Source organism: Eublepharis macularius, chromosome 9 (genome assembly GCF_028583425.1).
Source record: "Eublepharis macularius isolate TG4126 chromosome 9, MPM_Emac_v1.0, whole genome shotgun sequence".
In the NCBI taxonomy this organism is placed as follows: domain Eukaryota; kingdom Metazoa; phylum Chordata; class Lepidosauria; order Squamata; family Eublepharidae; genus Eublepharis; species Eublepharis macularius.
This window is the reverse complement of record NC_072798.1, coordinates 95,350,709-95,369,326: the sequence shown is the minus strand read 5'-3', so window position 1 is coordinate 95,369,326 and position 18,618 is coordinate 95,350,709. Positions and strand designations below refer to the sequence as shown.

Here is an 18,618-nt window from a genome sequence, read left to right as displayed (position 1 = left end):
CAGAACAATTTGCCAGATGGCTAAAAAAAAATAACCATCGAGAGAGAGGTCTCACAATCCTAGGGAATGCCTGGAGAAATACAAAAGCAGCATAACGCTCCATGTTTCAACATATCGCTTATGATCTCCTTTAACATTTCTTCTGTTTGAAGGCAGTAGGAAGGCTATATAATGGGAATATTACCATGTATTCCTTTTGTAGGAATGATCGAGATTGTAAAAGATGCTATGACAATTGCTAAAATCCAACAAAGCACGGTTGGAAACACAGGAGCGTTTAAGGATGAAATACTGAACCAGTGGCTTAAGGAGAAGTGTGTCATTGAAGAAAAGGTGAGTGTGGCTGACCTGCCCATTTTGCTTTTCACTTTAGGACGATTGTTCGGCACTTCTACAAGAAAACATTAATTGCACTTGGAAGTGGGTAGCAGTGAGCCTTGATTTCCATTTAAAAGGATTCAAGAATGTCATTGTGTGGTTATGTCTGTCCTTGTATCAAGTGTGCAATGCAAATGGGGTAGTGTAAAGATTTTTTTAAAAATCCACTTAGTCTTCAGTAGTGTTTTATTCCCCCTTGATTATATTTTCAATTTGAAATTTAATGGAAAGAACGGGGGAAGGGGGGCCAATATAGCTGAAGCTGTAATTTTAATTACACTTGGTGAGTGGAGCACTTGCAAATTGAGTTGTTATCCCTTGAAAGAAAGAATCCTCAGTGAAGTATTGTGGGAGCCAGAAGAGAGAAAATCAAAAGTAGGCATGCCTTTTGTATTAGATGCTTGGGATTTTGGAGATGTTTAAATTGTAGAAAATATCTCGAGGCATAGATCTGTTCTCCCAATACTAGCCCCATTTCCCAGGAAAACTAGGGGAACTTTCAATGTGGTCCAGATTTTTTTAGCCACCTTCTGAGCTAGGTTATAGATCATCATAAATGATCAAAACAGTGTGTGTGTTACAGTTGCTTGGACACGCCTGGGAGTCACATGGAGACAAGCGGTGCGTGAACCACTAAACCTCAGTGCTGCTTGGTGATTGCATGCGCCGTAAAACAGTCAACCCTTGCAGGGCCCAGCCTTCAAACTCTAAGAGAGGTCTATTTATTTGTTCTAGGTTCAAAGTGAAAAACCTGTGTTTCCTAAATAATAAACAGTAAATGTATTAATTAAAACTTTTATATATAAAATAATCTAATAACTCTAGATCTGATTAAATAAAAACTTATTAAATAGATACACAGAACCTCATCATGCCCCCATAGAAATCACTTCTGTAGAAGTTTACATGCTCTTCCTATTCTGCCTATATTGATTTTAAGAAAAAAAATGGTTGAAGTTCTAAGCTTACCTAGAACTTTTCCAAAAAAGGGAAAAGTGTATTTCCAAATCTGAGATATTCAGGGGTTATAGAGTATGACCAGCTTATATAGATGCTATTACATAGGCCAACACATGACTTTATTGAACTTCTTGATTTGTGCCCTGTGCCTGATCTCAGAAGCTAACCAGGGTCGACCTTGGTTAGTAATTGGATGGGAGACCTCCAATGAAGACCTGGGTTGCAGAGGGAGGCAATGGCAAACCACCTCCGTTAGTCTCTTGCCATGAAAACCCTGCCAGGGGTTGCCATAAGTCAGCTATGACTTGATGGCATCTATGCCACCAAAGGTCTGAGCGTGCTGTGATAGACACTATTTGCACAATGGGGCTTTGGTCATTAAACCAACTGTCTGGCTTCATTCTTTGTGTTGAGAGCTAGTTTGTCAGATCAACCTTTCATATTTCATTCTAAAAATAAACATTACGCTCTTCAATTTTGGCCTACTTGTTCAAGTCTGAAAAAAAAGAGTATTTTTTTTCAGAAAACCTAAAAAATCTATAAGCAAGATGCAATCGAGTATGTCAAATGTATCTATAAATTATTTAAGTGAACTACATAGCATACCTGATTAATATACTACATTCTATCAAACTTGCATTTTAAATTGCAGGTAGAAAATCAGTTTCACAGGATCCTAGGAACCTCCAGATGTGTTTGATTTCTGGATCTCTCAAAAAATATTTTCTAAGGTATTCATATAGCAGTTATTGGCAGTCGTAAATATAATTAAAAGTGAAATCCAGTAACTGAAAATCAGTCAGATTAAGTGACAGTGCTCTCGATATTTGTCTCTTCTTGACCTCATAGGAAGTATTTCTAACTGATCTTAAAGCTCATGAAGGCTTTTGACAGTCTGACACTATAAAAAGTGGGTGTGAAGTCTCAAGATGTGTATCAGGTAGCAGGTCCCCTTGGTGCGTGTTTTTATATTTTCTTGCTTTCTAATCTATTAGATAGGGTTGTTTCCCTGGCATCCAAGTATTCATAAGTGGATCAAATAAATTAATCTTTAAAAAAGAAGGGTTGGGGAAGGAAAGAATTCCTTGTACAATGCGGCTTAGCTACCAAATAGCTGATTTCATAAAAACTACTGTGAGTTTAGATGGAAATACAGTAGAATTAATCATCAGCTCTGCTGGAATAGGAATTTTAAACTCTGTTGTAGCTCCATAGCAAAAGGCTATGCCCTGCTTTCAGTTGTTATTGAATATACATTCATGAGAGACTCATCACCAATCACAACCAGGTGAGTGCACAAGTAGGGTTTTTATTTATTAAAACATTTTTATACCACCATTCCACTCAAATAGGGTCCCCCAAGACAGCGATCATGAAAACATTTGAACATTAAAACCTCATTTAAAAGAATATAAAAATAATTCAATAAAACATATAAAGACACAAAGACTCAACAGCAGTCAGGGAGGAGGGTCAGTAACAGTTACTGGGGGTATGCCAAACAGAACAAAAAAGTAAGCACCCACAGGTGGAAGACAACAATAGAGGGAGACAGATGAATCTCCCGGGAAAGGGAGTTTTGGCACCTTCATCAAAAAAATAGGTATGCTGGTGTCGAGCCATTTAGGGCTTTAAAATTCAGTACCAGCACCTTGAATTGTACAGGGCATGTACTACCATGGCAAGATCTTTCACACCCAGGAAGGGCCACAACTGGCTCACCAGCTAAAGCTGGTGAAAGGCACCCCTGGGCCACTGCTGCTTCCTGTTTATCCAAAAGGGTTGGATCCAGACTAAATTTTCAGCAGCAGAATGGAACTTTCCTGCTTCTCCCCCCCCCCCCCCGCCGCCTGCAGCCCACTGATCTCCACAAAATGTTGTCCCTGTGGGATAAGGGATCCCGAGGAATGACTCGGGGCAGGGGTCTGCAGTGGATAGGGGGATTCAGTGGAAATGGCCAATTTAGTTCGGATCCAACCCAGCATATGTGCATCTGCAAATACATATTGGTTCTAGTCTCTCATTAAACTACCGAGGCATGCTCCTAAAATGCTGTACTTTTGCATATGCCCTTGCATACATGAAGTAGTCTTAAAACAATAAAGTACCTACCTACCTATGAAGCTACAGCATATTGAATTTGACCATTAGTTAATTTGGCCCTACCTTGTCTACCCTAACCAGTGGTAGCTGTCCAAAGTCACAAGCAGGAGCCTTCCCTAGCCCCTGGTAATGCCAGGGATCAAACTTGGGGCCTTCTGTATACAAAGTATGTGCTCTACCACTGAGCTATGGGGTTTCCAACGATGCTAGAAACAGGCTCCATTTATTTCTTTAAAATACTTCATGGGCCTTTTCTAGATTCAGATGTGGCTTACGCAAATATACGAAAACATAACATAAAATGTAAACCTGTTGTGGTAGTAAACAGTGTTTTGTAGTCTATTTAAAACTGAGTTGGTTTGAGCCTGGTTTGGGAATTGATAAAGACTTGCCATTATCTTTTGGCTGCTGTGCCGTTAACCTCTCCGTCCTGTTTGATCCCTCGTAAAATAGTCACGATAACCACCATTAAAGCTTCAAGGTGACATTGCTAGTGTGGGATCTCAGGGCCTGATTCTTTTGAAAACAGAAAGTTTTATATAGCTCTTGACCTATGGTTTAAAAGTTATGCCCTTGAATGGATGAAACCACACTCAAAATGAACACCTTCCAAACTCCTGAGGAAGTCAAGTGGATTTGAATTGTCCTGCATGGCTACCCTCCTTCCTATAGCTGCTTTCTTTTCATTAGTTTCAGGCAGCAGTGGAGAGATTTATATACTCTTGTGTTGGTTACTGCGTGGCAACCTTTGTACTTGGAATCGGAGACAGGCACAATGATAATATTATGATTACAGAATCAGGTGAGCACGTTGATATTTTTATCCACAACAGATATTGCAGTTAAAAATGGGTTTGGGGGCTAAGCATTTTTTTCTGTTGCAACTGAATTGGGGTGCATCTTTGCTTTCCAGGTTTCTGGAATTCTTTTTAAAATGCTGCAACTGAATTTAAGTTAGAGCAGTGTGTTAAGGCTGAACTGGGTTATCGATGCAGTGCATTTCTTTGTTATTAGACCGTTTCTCCATGCTGTTCCAGATTGCCCTGCTCTTGTTTAGCAGAGTTCCTTATCTCATTCATTTTTTTGTGATGCTGCTACTTGGGGCAGGGGAGCAGGGGGAATATTTTATGCTTGCAATGTGAGATTGTTTTGTTAATTCAGAGAACTTCATGATCTACAAAATAGAAACTAAAGAATTCTTGGCAGATGGGTCTGGCTGTTGCTTTTAGCTGGCTGGCTGGATAAATACCCCTGAGGCCTGGTTGTCTATTTAGTATGAAGGAACTGGTGGTAAATGGGAATCTGAGGGCTCCGTGGGAGAAAGAGATGAAGAAATGACAACAGTACTTGTATGATGTTGGATGCATTCTCAGTGGATTCTTTATCCATCGTGAGAACCTGACTTCGTAAGTTGCATGGGAAATAGTCACCTTCATTCCAAACCTTTCTGTTGCCCTTTCCCTACTGAATTAGATTGGGCAGCTAGGACCAGTTAGCTGCGGGCCCGCCCAAAGAAAGTCAGGCGAGCATGCAACCATGCCTTGTGCCCCTCCACTGCCCGCAAGCCGCAACCTGGGCTGCCCAGGTAAATCTGGGGGCCGTAGCTTCTCACAGCCAGCTTATCCCCAATTTAAACTTGGATTATTCTTTTTTCCCCCTGGAGCTCACTTCCAGAGAGAATAATGTGTTTGTGTATGGAGCAGCAGAGATGCTACAGATTGTTTCTGCCACCTTTAGAATGTGGGGAATATCTTTATCCTCTGAGATCCTTACAAACAAAAAAGGAGGTAGGATCTGTAAAATGCAGTCATTAGGTTATAGAATAGTAGATAATGGCACAACTAGTGAGACACGGAAAGGTAAATACATAGAAAAGGTGAAGACAATTAAGAGTTTTTGAAAGAAGTCATAGTGGAAATTATATTCAGCCTTTCTCGCCCTTCTTTCCACCCAAAATGCAGGATCACAAAGAATTTTTAATCAGCCCATCTCCTAATAACCGATTTCTTTTTTTCTAAGGCAATCTCTTTCATATTGATTTTGGCCACATCCTTGGAAATTACAAAAGCTTCCTTGGATTTAATAAGGAGAGAGTTCCCTTTGTGTTGACGCCAGATTTCCTCTTTGTCATGGGAACCTCCGGGAAGAAAACGAGCCCCCAATTTCAGAATTTTCAGGTAAAGAAGCCTAACACGTGCAAGCAGAGAGGACCTTTTAGGAAAGATGTGCAGGAGGCGTGAGAGAGCTACATGTTACTGCCCTACAATGTAGGGAAGGTCCATGCCTGAAAGCATGGACTCTAATAGAAGATGGAGGAGAAATGAGAAGATGAGCTTCTGGGAAGAAAAAAATCTCTGAAGGTGTTGTGCTTCCCTCTGTCTAATGCCAGACCACATGTTTCTCTTGAGTTTTAAAAACAAACAGATATGAGCAGGTTATCTCACAGCAGCAAGGCTCCACGCTTGACTGCTCTGAACTGCTCTGTACAGATGACCCATCTGCAGGTTGACTGATCACATAGGGAGGAAGTGAGTGGATGTGGACGCACAAGCCCCGCCCCCTGCCTCTACATGGGTCACCAAGTACGCACAGAGGAAGTGTCCTTGCATACACTCCCAATGATCTGTTACACTGGTTTTTGAATGTTGTTGATCCACAGAGAAAGAAGCAGACGTGGACACTTTCCCTACATAGTCACTCTGTGCTAAAGGAACCAATGGACTCCCTCAAATTGCACAATAAACTATTCAATTTATGTATATATTCTGTTCAGTATACAATCAATGAAAAAAGTGCAAAGTGCTACTCTCAATATTAATGTAAATTCATAAATACAATTGCATAAATAGTAATAAATAATCCATTCTCTAATCCATACAAATACTCCTACATCAAATGCATACAAATAGTCAAAATATCATATAAATACGTTCTAGGTCAATTGCATATATAGTCAAAGCCCCCACTGCAGACCCAATGAAGATTCAATGTGTACCTTTTCCTCCTTCCGGATACGTTTTTGAACGGATTGCTTCTGGAATAGCAGCGGTTGCGAAAGTGAAAGAGTGGTGTTGGGAAAGAAGACCCCAGGCAGATTCACAAGCTTCTGTGGAACCTAACATGTTCAGGGCTTCTACTGTGCAACTGGATATAAAATCTAGGTTGGTATAGCCCCTGAGAAAGCAACTACGCGAAACGAAGTCAGCTAGCGATTTGTCGGGCTGATCAAGAGGAGTGGCTCCCTCGCATTTGGCGGGATACACTTTGGTCTACTATGGTCACCGCATCAGGGGACCTCCATTCCTCATGAGTAACGTTACAGTTTAATGGAGACTGTTCTTTAGCTTGACTTTTGTTAGACGGAAAGTATGGATTGTACTTCAGGATAATATTATCATTGTATTATGGGAAATGGAATTTTGACTATATATGCAATTGACCTAGAACGTATTTATATGATATTTTAACTATTTGTATGCATTTGATGTAGGAGTATTTACATGGATTAGAGAATTGATTATTTATTACTATTTATGCAATTGTATTTATGAATTTACATCAATATCAAGAGCAGCACTATGCACTTTTTCATTGTATACTGAACAGAATATATACAGAGGAGTTAGCCGTGTTAGTCTGTAGTAGCAAAATCAAAAAGAGTCCAGTAGCACCTTTAAGACTAACCAATTTTATTATAGCATAAGCTTTCGAGAATCAAGTTCTCTTCATCAGATGCCTGATCAGGCATCTGATGAAGAGAACTTGATTCTCGAAAGCTTATGCTATAATAAAATTGGTTAGTCTTAAAGGTGCTACTGGACTCTTTTTGAGAATATATACATAAACTGAATAGTTTATTGTGTAATTTGAGGGAGTCCGTTGATTCCTTTAGCTTCTTACTCTCCCTTAAGCCTCTCCAAGTTGTGGTTGTGGTAGTCACTCTGTGCTGACAGCTCTGTAGAGGTTGGGGGGCGGGGCCAGCATGCTCATACCCACTCTTTCCACGCAGTCAGTCAGAGAGCACAGACCGGTCGTCTCTACAGGGTTTCTTTGAGCCCTTCAGCACATGTTTCCATGGACAAATGAACAGGAACATGTTTGCAAACAAGTATGGTGATAGATACATTTCCCATGGAGATGAGATTGAATCCAGGATTTCAAAGTGCTAAAAACAAAAATGGCGTGACAAAAAGCTCTGGAGGGTGATACTGAAGCTCTGGCTGCTTCTGAAATCCTGAGAGTTTTCTTTTCCATAGATCAGTTGCAATGATTCTTCTTTAAGCGATTTGCTGTATATAGATGCTGTGAAATAATCTGAAATTCCTCAATGAGAAGATCAGAAATGGCAATTGATCTTCCTAGAAACGTTGTGTTGTTACTCTGATCTTCCTGAGCAAAAACACAGTTGCAAGGAAAAAAGTGGATGCATTCTAGAGCATGCACATAGTTCAATAGCTGGCTAACCTTAGGCTAGTCATACACTCTAAGCCTAACCTACCTCAGAGTTATGAGGATAAAGTGGAGGAGAGGGGAAGGATGTAAACAGCTTTGGGTCCCCATTGGGGAGACAGGCAGGATATAAATGAAATAAGTAAAATTAAAAGTAAACAAACTCGGGGTAATAGTGAGGGCCAAGTGGCTTGGGTGGCACTCGGTGTGAACTGAGTGTGTTCTTTCAAACTTGCCCCAGAAGTGTCTGCAATTCCCTGGTTTCCTTGCTACAGAAATCAATGTGGAAAGGTTTCTGAGGTGCCAGAATGTTTGAAATCCTAAGTAACTTGCTGCAGATCCGTTTTCAAAAGGAGGATCCCTTTTTAAAATAAAAAAATATTGCTGACCCCCCCTCATAATTATAGTTGTAATAATTACAGTATTAACAGCATGCTTATATACCGTCCTTCTGGACAGATTAGTGCCACACTCAGAGCAGTGAACAAAGTCAGTGTTCTCATTATCCCCACAATACAGCTGGGGAGCTGGGGCTGATAGAAATGGCTTACCCAAGGCCATCTGCAGAGTTCACGGCAGTAGTGGGAGTCGAACCAGCAGAGTGTTGGCTCGGAGCCCAGCCACTTAACCACTATGCTACTATTAGTATCCGCTGATTGAGAAAATACATAATGACAAAAAGATCAAAATGCGCATGGAGTGCCTATGGATTTGCATACCCCTTTTGATAACTCAGTGGACCCCCAGGGGTCTTCAGCCCCCTGCTTGGGAATCACTCGCTTATTGCTTGTTGGCATATAATATCTTCCATATCCCTTGCAATACCATTAACTGCGACAGGACTTCTTGCCTTTTCCTTACGTTCCATTTTCCTTGTGTCTGTTTTGCCCCCCACCCCGTCCTTTAGTGTTCTAGTTCTGGTGCCAGAGAAGATGGGGTATTCAGGTGCGACTCGTTCACAGAAGCCCTTTCAGATGTCGTGCTTCTGGCACTCCTAGCTTGTGTTCCAGGAGAGCGCTCTACACACAGTAATCTTGGTATACTCACAGTGCAATCCTAAACAGAGTTACTCGAGTCTAAGCCTGTTGAAATGGACAGGCTTTTACTGGAGTAAGTACTACTTAGGATTGTACTGTCAGTTGCTGCTGTTTCGTGTGTTGTCTAACCACAGTACACACAGTTGTGCATATCAGAGCTACAAAATACGAGCGTTGCCATTTTCAGGTAAAACAGCACTCATGTGAAGTGTGCTTTTCTGGTACGTGCGACAGGAGTGCCGGAAGCATAATACCTGGAGGGCATGAAATGTGTGTTGTTCCTCAGTACGGAAGAGCTCACCATGAACGCCATCTTCGTCACACAAGCTGACGACATAAAAAGGAGTCATCGCTCAGAACCCAGCAGCATTTGATACACAGTCCGTCTAATGAGAACTTCCCTCCCCTTTTTATAGGATATCTGCGTGAGGGCTTATCTCGCTCTTCGGAAGCACACCAGCCTCCTCATCATCCTATTTTCCATGATGCTAATGACCGGCATGCCTCAGCTAACAAGCAAAGAAGATATTGAATACATCCGCGATGCCCTCACAGTGGGAAAAAGCGATGAAGATGCAAAGAAATATTTCCTGGATCAGATTGAAGTTTGTAGGGACAAAGGCTGGACGGTGCAGTTCAACTGGTTTCTACACCTCGTTCTGGGAATCAAACAAGGGGTGGAAAAGCACTCTGCCTGATGAGACTGTGTGCACGGGATAACTACTGGCAGGGAGGCGTCTTCAGCATTTGTGGGCTCATAAGTTTTATCTAGGGTGACTCCAAAGGCTTCTGAGAGCTTTTTTTTTTTGCCAAAAAAAAATCCACAGCAGTTCTTCCAGAATTTAGTTTTTGCAGGAGCTGACTCTACAAAGCAGTAAGTTATTTAATGTAAACAGAAGCCTTGCTGATTCTTCCATTTTTTCCTGCTGGCCATAGGTATCATTAAATATGTTAAAGTCAGATGGCAGCCTCTGCAGAGGCACTTCATGCTTAGCTGATTAACTCACATTTGATGTTTAGAAAGCCATCTGAAGAGAATATGGTTCCAGGAGCCACCTTTCTGAGATGTTACTGTTCAGAATAACTTGAAAAGAAAACCATTTTTCTGCCTTAAGCTATTTAATTTTTTTTATAGTAGTAATTGTACTGCCTTATAAATAGTATTCTAAAGTTTGTAAGACATGCAGAAATTAAGTTCTTGACAATTTATTTTGGGTACGAAGCTGCTAGGGCACATTAGGAACTTTTTGGTTCTGGCTGACCTCCATAGATGTCTCGTTGGAAGTTGGGAGCTACTTCATAATTGTCCACATGCCAAAGCGCTCCAGGTCACCAATCTCTCTGGTGACCAGTCACTTTCAGATAATCTCATTGAAGAGAGATGAAGGAGGGATGAATTGGAGGACCCAATTTGTGCCCGGGGTGGGGGGGAGTAACTACGTTTAGTGGGCAGTCGCAGAACAATCTTAAGCAGAGTTACAATCTTCTAAACCCGTTGACTTCAGTGGACTTAGAAGGGTGTAATTCTGCTTAGGGTGGGACAGCACATGGCCAGTAAAATGCCAGTCTAGTCACTGATTGGACTTCAGTGACTTGTGTTGAGCACTAACTGTTGCTTGAAAAATATGAATCTGTGCCCAAGAGTGTCCCACGTACTGGCCGTAGGGAACTATTGTTTCCCCAGAACAAGTTTCCTAAATCTGATTCTTAGCAATGCCTATTAGGTTTAAAGATTTCAGACTTTCTTCTGAAATGACTTACTAAAATGTTCAGCAGTTTTCATTTGTCACAAGCATGATAAATATTCTAAGTCTAAAGTATATTCAGTGAAATTTTGCTTGATCTTTAAAAAGATTTGCAACTGTGGTACTTGCTTCCTGGAAGAAACCCTTTCTTTTTACCAAATGCTTGAAAAGCCAAAAGGTTATTTATTTTTCCCTATGCCAGCTTAGTTTTCAAAGATACACCAGTGCCTCAATCCAGAGATGTACTGCAGACACAGCCAGCGGCTTGAGCATGCTTAGAAGCTGTTTGAGCAGTGATTTTACTACTGTTACCGACAACTTTTTAAACTCCCTCGAGTTTCAAAAGTAGTGACCAAGCAGCTTGGGTGGCTGTTGTCGGAAGAACTAAAAGTTCAAAGTCTCTTTGGTCATGCAAACCTAAACACATGACTCAGATAAAAGCTAAACTTTGTATCTGTGTGATGGCAGGGGTTGTTTTCTTATTATTTCAGTTATTGGTTTAAGAACAGAGTATTTACCGAAAGATGGGACGTTGTTTAATTATGTTGAAGTATTAAATATAAGTAAGGAGAATATATATTCAGATAAATACTAGATTTATTAACCTTTCTTCTTGAAGGTTGCTGGAATTTATATAGCTACATCCAGGGCTTTTTTTTCTGGGAAAAGAGGTGGTGGAACTCAGGACCGCACAATGACATCACTTTGGGTCAGCTGGAACAAGGGGGAGTTTTTAAAAGTTTAAATCGCCCTCATCAAAAATGTCTGGAGATCAGGGGGCGGGGCCACCAGCCATGTGACCATTTTCTAGAGGGGCCGGAACTCCGTTTCACCGCGTCCCACCTGAAAAAAAGCCCTGACTACATCATTGATAGAACAAGTTTTGTCTGACTTAATTTATATTTACTAAAATGTTTTTTTCCAAAGCAAATACAGTTTGAAATAGATTTTTAATGTATTATATAATCTGCTGATCCATTAGTGTGTCTCAGCATGTGCATTAAATGTAAAAGGAAAACCATACCTTTTGCGTGCGTGCTTGCGTATGTGCACACAGACACATGCTTTCATTGGGGTGGTTCTGTTTTCAACACAGAAATCCACACAATTGTCACATACTCTCATCTGTGTCAGCGGAGACATTTCAACCCATTTGTTTTTTCTTCTTGATTTCAGCAGTTGCTCTGAGTGCAAGGATCTTGGTGTGTCACTGCAAAAGTTAAAATGTTATTGTTAAACCTAATAGGGAACATTCTTCCAATGTTACTAATATAAATTTTAAAACTTAAACTGTAATCATTCGTACTGTAACCATTTTTGTTCTAATTTTGAAACCAGTAAATTGTATATACGGTTAGTGAAATAAAGAATTCTTATGTACCTATGTTGCTTATTTTTTTTTAATTACAACTGGAAAATGGTTCCAGAAGGATGAGTAAGTAAAAAGTAGAAGAAAGAATATGTTTTTCATTTTTAGGAACTTAAGAATCAAAGGTACAAAGTGACAGCAGCCCAGGCTTATGCCTTTGTTATCGTTGCATTTTCAGGACACATTTATATGTAACATGAAATGTGCTTTTGTCATTCAACCAAAATTAAAGCCTAAATTTGCTACATTCTTTCAAATGATCAGCATGCCTTATAATCTTCCTTTTTACAGAACAAAACCTTCTACCTCGGCTAGATTAGTAACAGGGTAGGTAGAAGATTAAGATATTCTCAAAGCCAAGACTTAAGAGTGAAAAAATAAAACCCATCCTTTTATCTCATAGCCAGGTGCTATGTTCTATAATAATTGAGCTGAGGCGCTCTGCGCCAGCTGGAGTCTCTGAGCTGACTTTGATGGGAGACCTACGTAGAGTGCATTACAGTAGTCTAGTCTCAGTGTTACCGTGGCATGAATCCAGGTGGCCAGATTGGCAGCTGCATTTACTCGCTTGTCTAGCAGCAGGGCTGGATCCATTACAAGCCCTAGGCTCTTAACCAAATCTGCAAGGGTCAACTGAACCCCACTGAAAATGAGTAGGACAATGTTCTTCAAGATCTCCACTTTCCCAACTAGCTTCACTTCTGTCTTATCTGGGTTCAGTTTCAATTTGTTTCCTTTCAGTCATTTGACCACAGCTGTCAGTGAGTCAGGATCTCTACTGCATCACCAGGGGATTGGGTTAGTGAGATACAGAGCTGGGTATCATTTGCATATTGATAGCATCCAGTTCCATAGCTAGGAATGATTTCTCCTAAAGGCTTTACATAGATGTTGGGTGACATGGGGGAACTTGCAAGATAATTCCCACGCTGAAGGTATCCGGTCTCCAGCAGTAACTGTTGAGCCAGAGGGCAGGAATGTGGAGGCTGCTGGAGAAATGGACATTTCCATTTCCCTATGAGTCCTTACAAGGCTTTCCTCTTGTTTTACTGTAAAAGGAAAAACCAGAAATTCACATGCAGTTTAAAAATAACAGAGAACTGGCGAAAGGTACAAAAATAACAAAAACTCCTTCACTAATTAGGACCAGATCTTACCACAAGGTGAGACCTTGTTTAAAGATTTTTTTTTAAAAATGGAAGCTGGATCATGGAGTTTCGTCAAATGGCAAAGCAGCAGAACTGAAAAAGGCTCCGAAGGGCTGAGAAACCAGCTCTAGCCACACACCTTCTCGTTACCAAGAAGTTCTGAGGAAACGTCCTTGTCAAAGCAACAGACTCCTCCCTTTGGGTGGGGTTAAAGGTGCTTTACATAATGAGGGAAACAATCGGGGCTTTTTTTCAGCGCGAATGCGGTGGAATGGAGTTCCGGCACCTCTTAAAAATGGTCACATGGCTGGTGGCCCCACCCTCTGATCTCCAGACAGAGGGGAGTTTAGATCGCCCTCTGCACACAGCGGAGGGCGATCTAAACTCCCCTCTGTCTGGAGATCAGGGGTTGGGGCCACCGGCCATGTGACCATTTTTGCAGAGGGCAATTTAAGCTTTAAAAAAGTCCCCCCTTGTTCCAGCTGACCCAATGTGACGTCATTGTGCGGTCTTGAGTTCCAGCACCTCTTTTCCCAGAAAAAAAGCTCCGGAAACAATTAATTTGCCCATTAGAATGAGAAGCATGCAAACAAGATACAAACATGTATTGCAGAGGACAGCGACTTCTACTCACATATTTGAGAATTATTAGAGCTGCATTGATAGTTATTAGCCTATTAATTATCCCCTTTTATACTCTTTTCCTGGATTGGGAAAGGAAAGACCTGTTGCAGACACCTTTGGCAATCAGAAAGATGTTTACATTAAGGGGGGATTGTAGATTGCAGCAGGAAGTATCAAAGGAAATTATACATTAACTCACCAGTAAACAGGATACCAAAAGGGAAGGGGACACTTGGGCCTTTAGCCAAGATGGATTTTGATTATTGGACCCACATTTTTTAAAAAGCCAAGGACTATTTATTTATTTATTTATTTATTTATTTATTTATTTATTTATTTATTTAATCACATTTCTAGACCGCCCTCCCCGTCAGATGGGCTCAGGGTGGTTTAACAACAGCTTAAAAAAGTAAAAACATTATAAAAACATTAAAACATCATATCAAAACAATTAAAATTGGCAGGTATAAAATATTAAAATACAGCATTATCCTGCATGGGTGGTGGAAGGTCTTCAGTGGTATGGCCAGCGAGAGGACAGCAGAGCTCCCACCAAATGCCTGGTGGAACATCTCCGTCTTGCAGGCCTGGCGGAAAGATAAAAATCCTGCCGGGCCCTAGTTTCCTCAGACAGAGAGTTCCACCAGGTTGGAGCCAGAACTGAGAAGGCCCTGGCTCTGGTAGAGGCCAGGCGGATCTCCCTGGGGCCAGGGACCATCAACAAGTTCTTAGTGGCTGATCAAAGCGACCTCCAGGGAACATATGGGGAGAGGCGGTCCCAAAGGTATGCTGGGCCCAATCCGCATAGGGCTTTATAGGTCAACACCAAAACCTTGAACCGGACCCGGTACTCAACCGGTAACCAGTGCAGCTGACGGAGGATAGGTGTTATATGATCTATGATTGGTGCTCTGGCAACCACCCGTGCAGCTGCATTCTGAACCAGCTGCAGTTTCCGGATCAAGCCCAAGGGAAGCCCTGCATAGAGTGAGTTGCAGTAGTCTAATCTGGAGGTGACCGTTGCCTGGATCACTGTTGTAAGGTCATGGGTCGATAGGTAGGGGACAAGTTGTCGAGCCTGTCTTAGATAGAAGAAAGAGGATCTAACAACCGCTGCGACCTGTGCCTCCATAGACAAGGAAGCATCCAGGACCACCCCCAGGCTCCTCACTCTCAACACCGGCGTAAGTGGCGCTCCATCGAGAGCAGGGAGCCGGAGTCCCGCACCCATGGACCCTAGACCCACATGCAGGACCTCCGTCTTCAAGAGATTCAGTCTCAGCCGACTCTGCTTCAACCATCCAGTCACAGCTCCGAAGGCATGTTCCAGGACATCTGGGGCAGAGCCAAGCCGGCTGTCCATCATCAGATACAATTGGGTGTCATCTGCGTATTGATGGCACCCAAGTCCGAAACTCCGCACCAGCTGGGCGAGGGGTCGCATATATGTTAAATAGCAGGGGGGAGAGTATTGCCCCTTGAGGGACACCGCACACCAACGGGTGGCGGGATGACAACTTCTCCCCTAGTGCCACCCTCTGTCCCCGACCGTGGAGAAAAGAGACAAAAGAGACTAGTGGTTAGAATTTGAGATAGGATGATTCTGATTTTATGGGATCATTGTTAAAAAAAATGAATGTGAAGCACTTGAAACACTTCAAAGTGCTATATAAATGCTAGATGTTATTTATTTGCATACCTGTCTGCTGTATAATTGTCAAGATGTTAAAAGACTAACAGATACGGGGAAAGAAGAATCTCAAAAAATGATCCTGTGTTTTATATTACCAGTTTCTATGTGTCCAGACACATCAGTGAATCTGTTCTAGCCAACACTGCCACAAAGCTTTTTGCTACAGCGGAAGGGTAGGTGTTCTCGGTAAAGAATTCAAATGGAGAAATTGCTTTTTCTGTAAAGCTGTCCTGACCTCGGGGAGGTATCCTTTTTATTCTTAACAGGATTTCTAAGGTTCTATTTGAAGTGTATTTCAGACTAAAGGATGTGTGCTATGTATCTGGGAAATCTAAGAAAATGAGAAAAAGTTGTTACTACTCAGAGCACCAGGGCAGACAAAAGAATAGGCAGCCTCTTCGGAATCTGTGTGAGCTGAGATGGGGTGCGCTTCTGAGAACACAAAAGGATATCTTTCTGCAGCAGAACGGGTCTTTTCTGCCAAGTGCACAGTAGATGCTGATCTGGTTCTCACACACGATAAAACACGGGAGCAGTACCGAAGAAAAACTTCCCAACGGTTCTGTGCTTTTGTCTTATACATAGTCGGTGTTTTCCTCTCAGAAGCAATGCTTTCAATCTGAAAACGCCATTTGACCTGGAGTTACTGAGTGTTCCATTCTGGTATGACCTGCTGGGATGCCAAGAGGGGTGGGATTAGGGAGAAAAAATGCTAGGGCTCTTGTTCACCCTGTGGGGGCCTGTGGAGTCCGGAAAGCGGTATGATTTGTTGTCCTATATGATGTCCGGCTGGCTGGGGTGTCTGCTGGGGAAAGGGAATCTTTGGTTGGGTGTTGGAAGTGGCTCTCAGCAGCCAAGCTGGTAACCAACTGAGGAGCCTGAAAATCGAGCTGCCCCTGCTCCACCCTTGACCTGTCCAGTTCCCCTCCTGGCCTGCCTCTGACCCCCATCTGTGCTCAAAAGGAAAAACTAAAGCAATTAAAGTTTTCGACAACAACCCACCAACCACACTTATTTTCAGCGGTCAGGTAGGGCAGTGGATATGAAGAAGAGGTATTTAGAGTGGGTAATGGATTGAACAAGGGCCAAGAAACTAAAACTTGATCCAGACAAGAGAGAGGTTCTGTTTGTTAATAAAGTAGCTACTAATGGAACGAGGAGTCTGCTTGTTTTGGATTGGGATGCAGTCTTCCCCTCCCTACCCTAACCCAAGGAGCAAGTTTGCAACTTGAAGCATAAGTGATCCCTTCAGAATCCTAAGGTTGCCAAGCTCCAGGTGGGGTCTGGAGATCTTGCAGAATTGCAACTGATCTCCAGACTACAGGAATCAGTTCCCCTGAAGAAAATGGCTGCATTGGAGGGCAGAATGTATGGCATTATAACCTGCTGATGTCCCTCCCTTCCCCAAACCCTGCTTTCCCGGGATCCACCTTCAAAGCTTCAGGAATTTCCCAAACAAGAGTGGGCAACCCTACTTCAGATGGACATTAAAGTTCTTGCTATGGCAAATAACACATTTGTAGTGCAATACTAAGCAGAATTCCACCCTTCACCATCTATATACTGTACTATGCTATGCTATGCTATGCTATGACGAATTACTCCAGTCTAAGCCTATTGAAATCAATGGGCTTAGACTGGAATAATTCTTCTTAGGGTTGCACTGTTAATGGACTTAGAAGATTGACCTAGGACTGGATTATTAATAAGCTTTGGTTTATTCACTGACTGCATCCCTTCCTGGGGAAAATTAGATTGAGGCACAGGGATTTTTGCTCTGGTCACATCCAAGTTAAACTGTGGCAATCCACTTTTGACTGTATAGAAGAAGACTATTCAGAAACATTTCACATGGGCTGCTGAGAGGTAGCAACGATCAGAAATGTATAACATGAAGGCTTTTGATGCTCTTTCATTTTGTTTTCTACCCTATTGAATCTTGTTGGCCTTGCTAATGTTGCTTTTACTGACCAGCGTTTATTGATTAAAAAAAATAAATATATATAAATGTGTATGTATGTATGTATGTATGTATGTATGTGTATACACACACACACAGGAGAAAATTACATCTCACAAATATAATCAGATCAAAATTGTAACTCTAGTACATAAACCTCACATCCCCACCTTTCACATTCATAAATTGTCATACCACATTTTATTGATTCTACCACTTATGGTTCATAAATATTTTTATTGATTAGCCATTGGTGACTGTTGGTTTGTAGGAATGAGGTGTTGTTGAATACAGTTTTTAAATCATGGTTTGACAGATGTTATATTGTAAAATGACCTTGGTTGGGAGACGGGGATGTTTTCTTTCTGATATTGCAAAGTAGAAAAGAGTCCAGTAGCACCTTTAAGACTAATCAACTTTATTATAGCTGTGGTTCTTGAAAGCTTATGCTACAATAAAGTTGGTTAGTGTCTAGCGGAGCCACATTAAGCCCATTGGTTCAGGCTTCTGAGATCCTACAGGCCCAGATTTGGCCTGACACCCTGGGAGTGGAATGTGCAGCTCAGTAATTAATTGCACCTGTGAGCTGTTGCCCAGGGACAGCGTCCTTGAGAGACGAAGGAGTCTTGGCTCCGCAGGTACTCCTTTTCAGTTCTCAGGCTAGTAACGCTGATTGCAAGTGTGCCCTAATTGGCTGACAATTATAGAAAAGACGGCTCTTCTCTGTTCTGATCAACCAGGCTTCACACTCTCACTGAGACTTCATTGGATCATCCTATGCTACCTTATCCATATGCTACCTTATCCATCAGCATGTGAGAGACTTTGCTCCATGCCAGGCCTGAGATGCCTATACCTGCCTGGAATGGCTTATGGACTCTGAGAGTATGAGCCTCAAGCCTCTTCAGAGAAATGCAAGTTAGCCAGCTTATGTTTTTAGTCACTTACCTTTAGTAAAGAATAGGCAAGCTGTATTGTCGAAGGCTTTCACGGCCGGAGAACGATGGTTGTTGTGGGTTTTCCGGGCTGTATTGCTGTGGTCTTGGCATTGTAGTTCCTGACGTTTCGCTAGCAGCTGTGGCTGGCATCTTCAGAAGTGTAGCACTAAAAGACACAGTGACACTGAGAGATCTCTGTCTTTTGGTGCTACAC

At 41.9% G+C, this 18,618-nt stretch overlaps 1 protein-coding gene across 5 annotated transcripts in view; it reads left to right on the top strand.

The window, feature by feature from the left end:
* PIK3CG (phosphatidylinositol-4,5-bisphosphate 3-kinase catalytic subunit gamma) overlaps positions 1-12,052 on the top strand; it is a 44,022-nt gene extending 31,970 nt beyond the window's left edge. For 4 of the 5 annotated variants that reach the window (XM_054987853.1, XM_054987852.1, XM_054987850.1 and 1 more), the window contains 4 exons: positions 203-333; positions 4,132-4,243; positions 5,461-5,618; positions 9,344-12,052. In XM_054987853.1, coding sequence (XP_054843828.1) covers positions 203-333; positions 4,132-4,243; positions 5,461-5,618; positions 9,344-9,625 — 683 coding nt within the window. In that variant the 3' untranslated portion in view covers positions 9,626-12,052. Of the gene's footprint in view, positions 1-202; positions 334-1,990; positions 2,070-4,131; positions 4,244-5,460; positions 5,619-9,343 lie in introns of those variants that run through there. The other variant, XM_054987854.1, reaches the window with a different exon arrangement.
* The last annotated feature ends 6,566 nt before the right edge of the window (positions 12,053-18,618 follow it).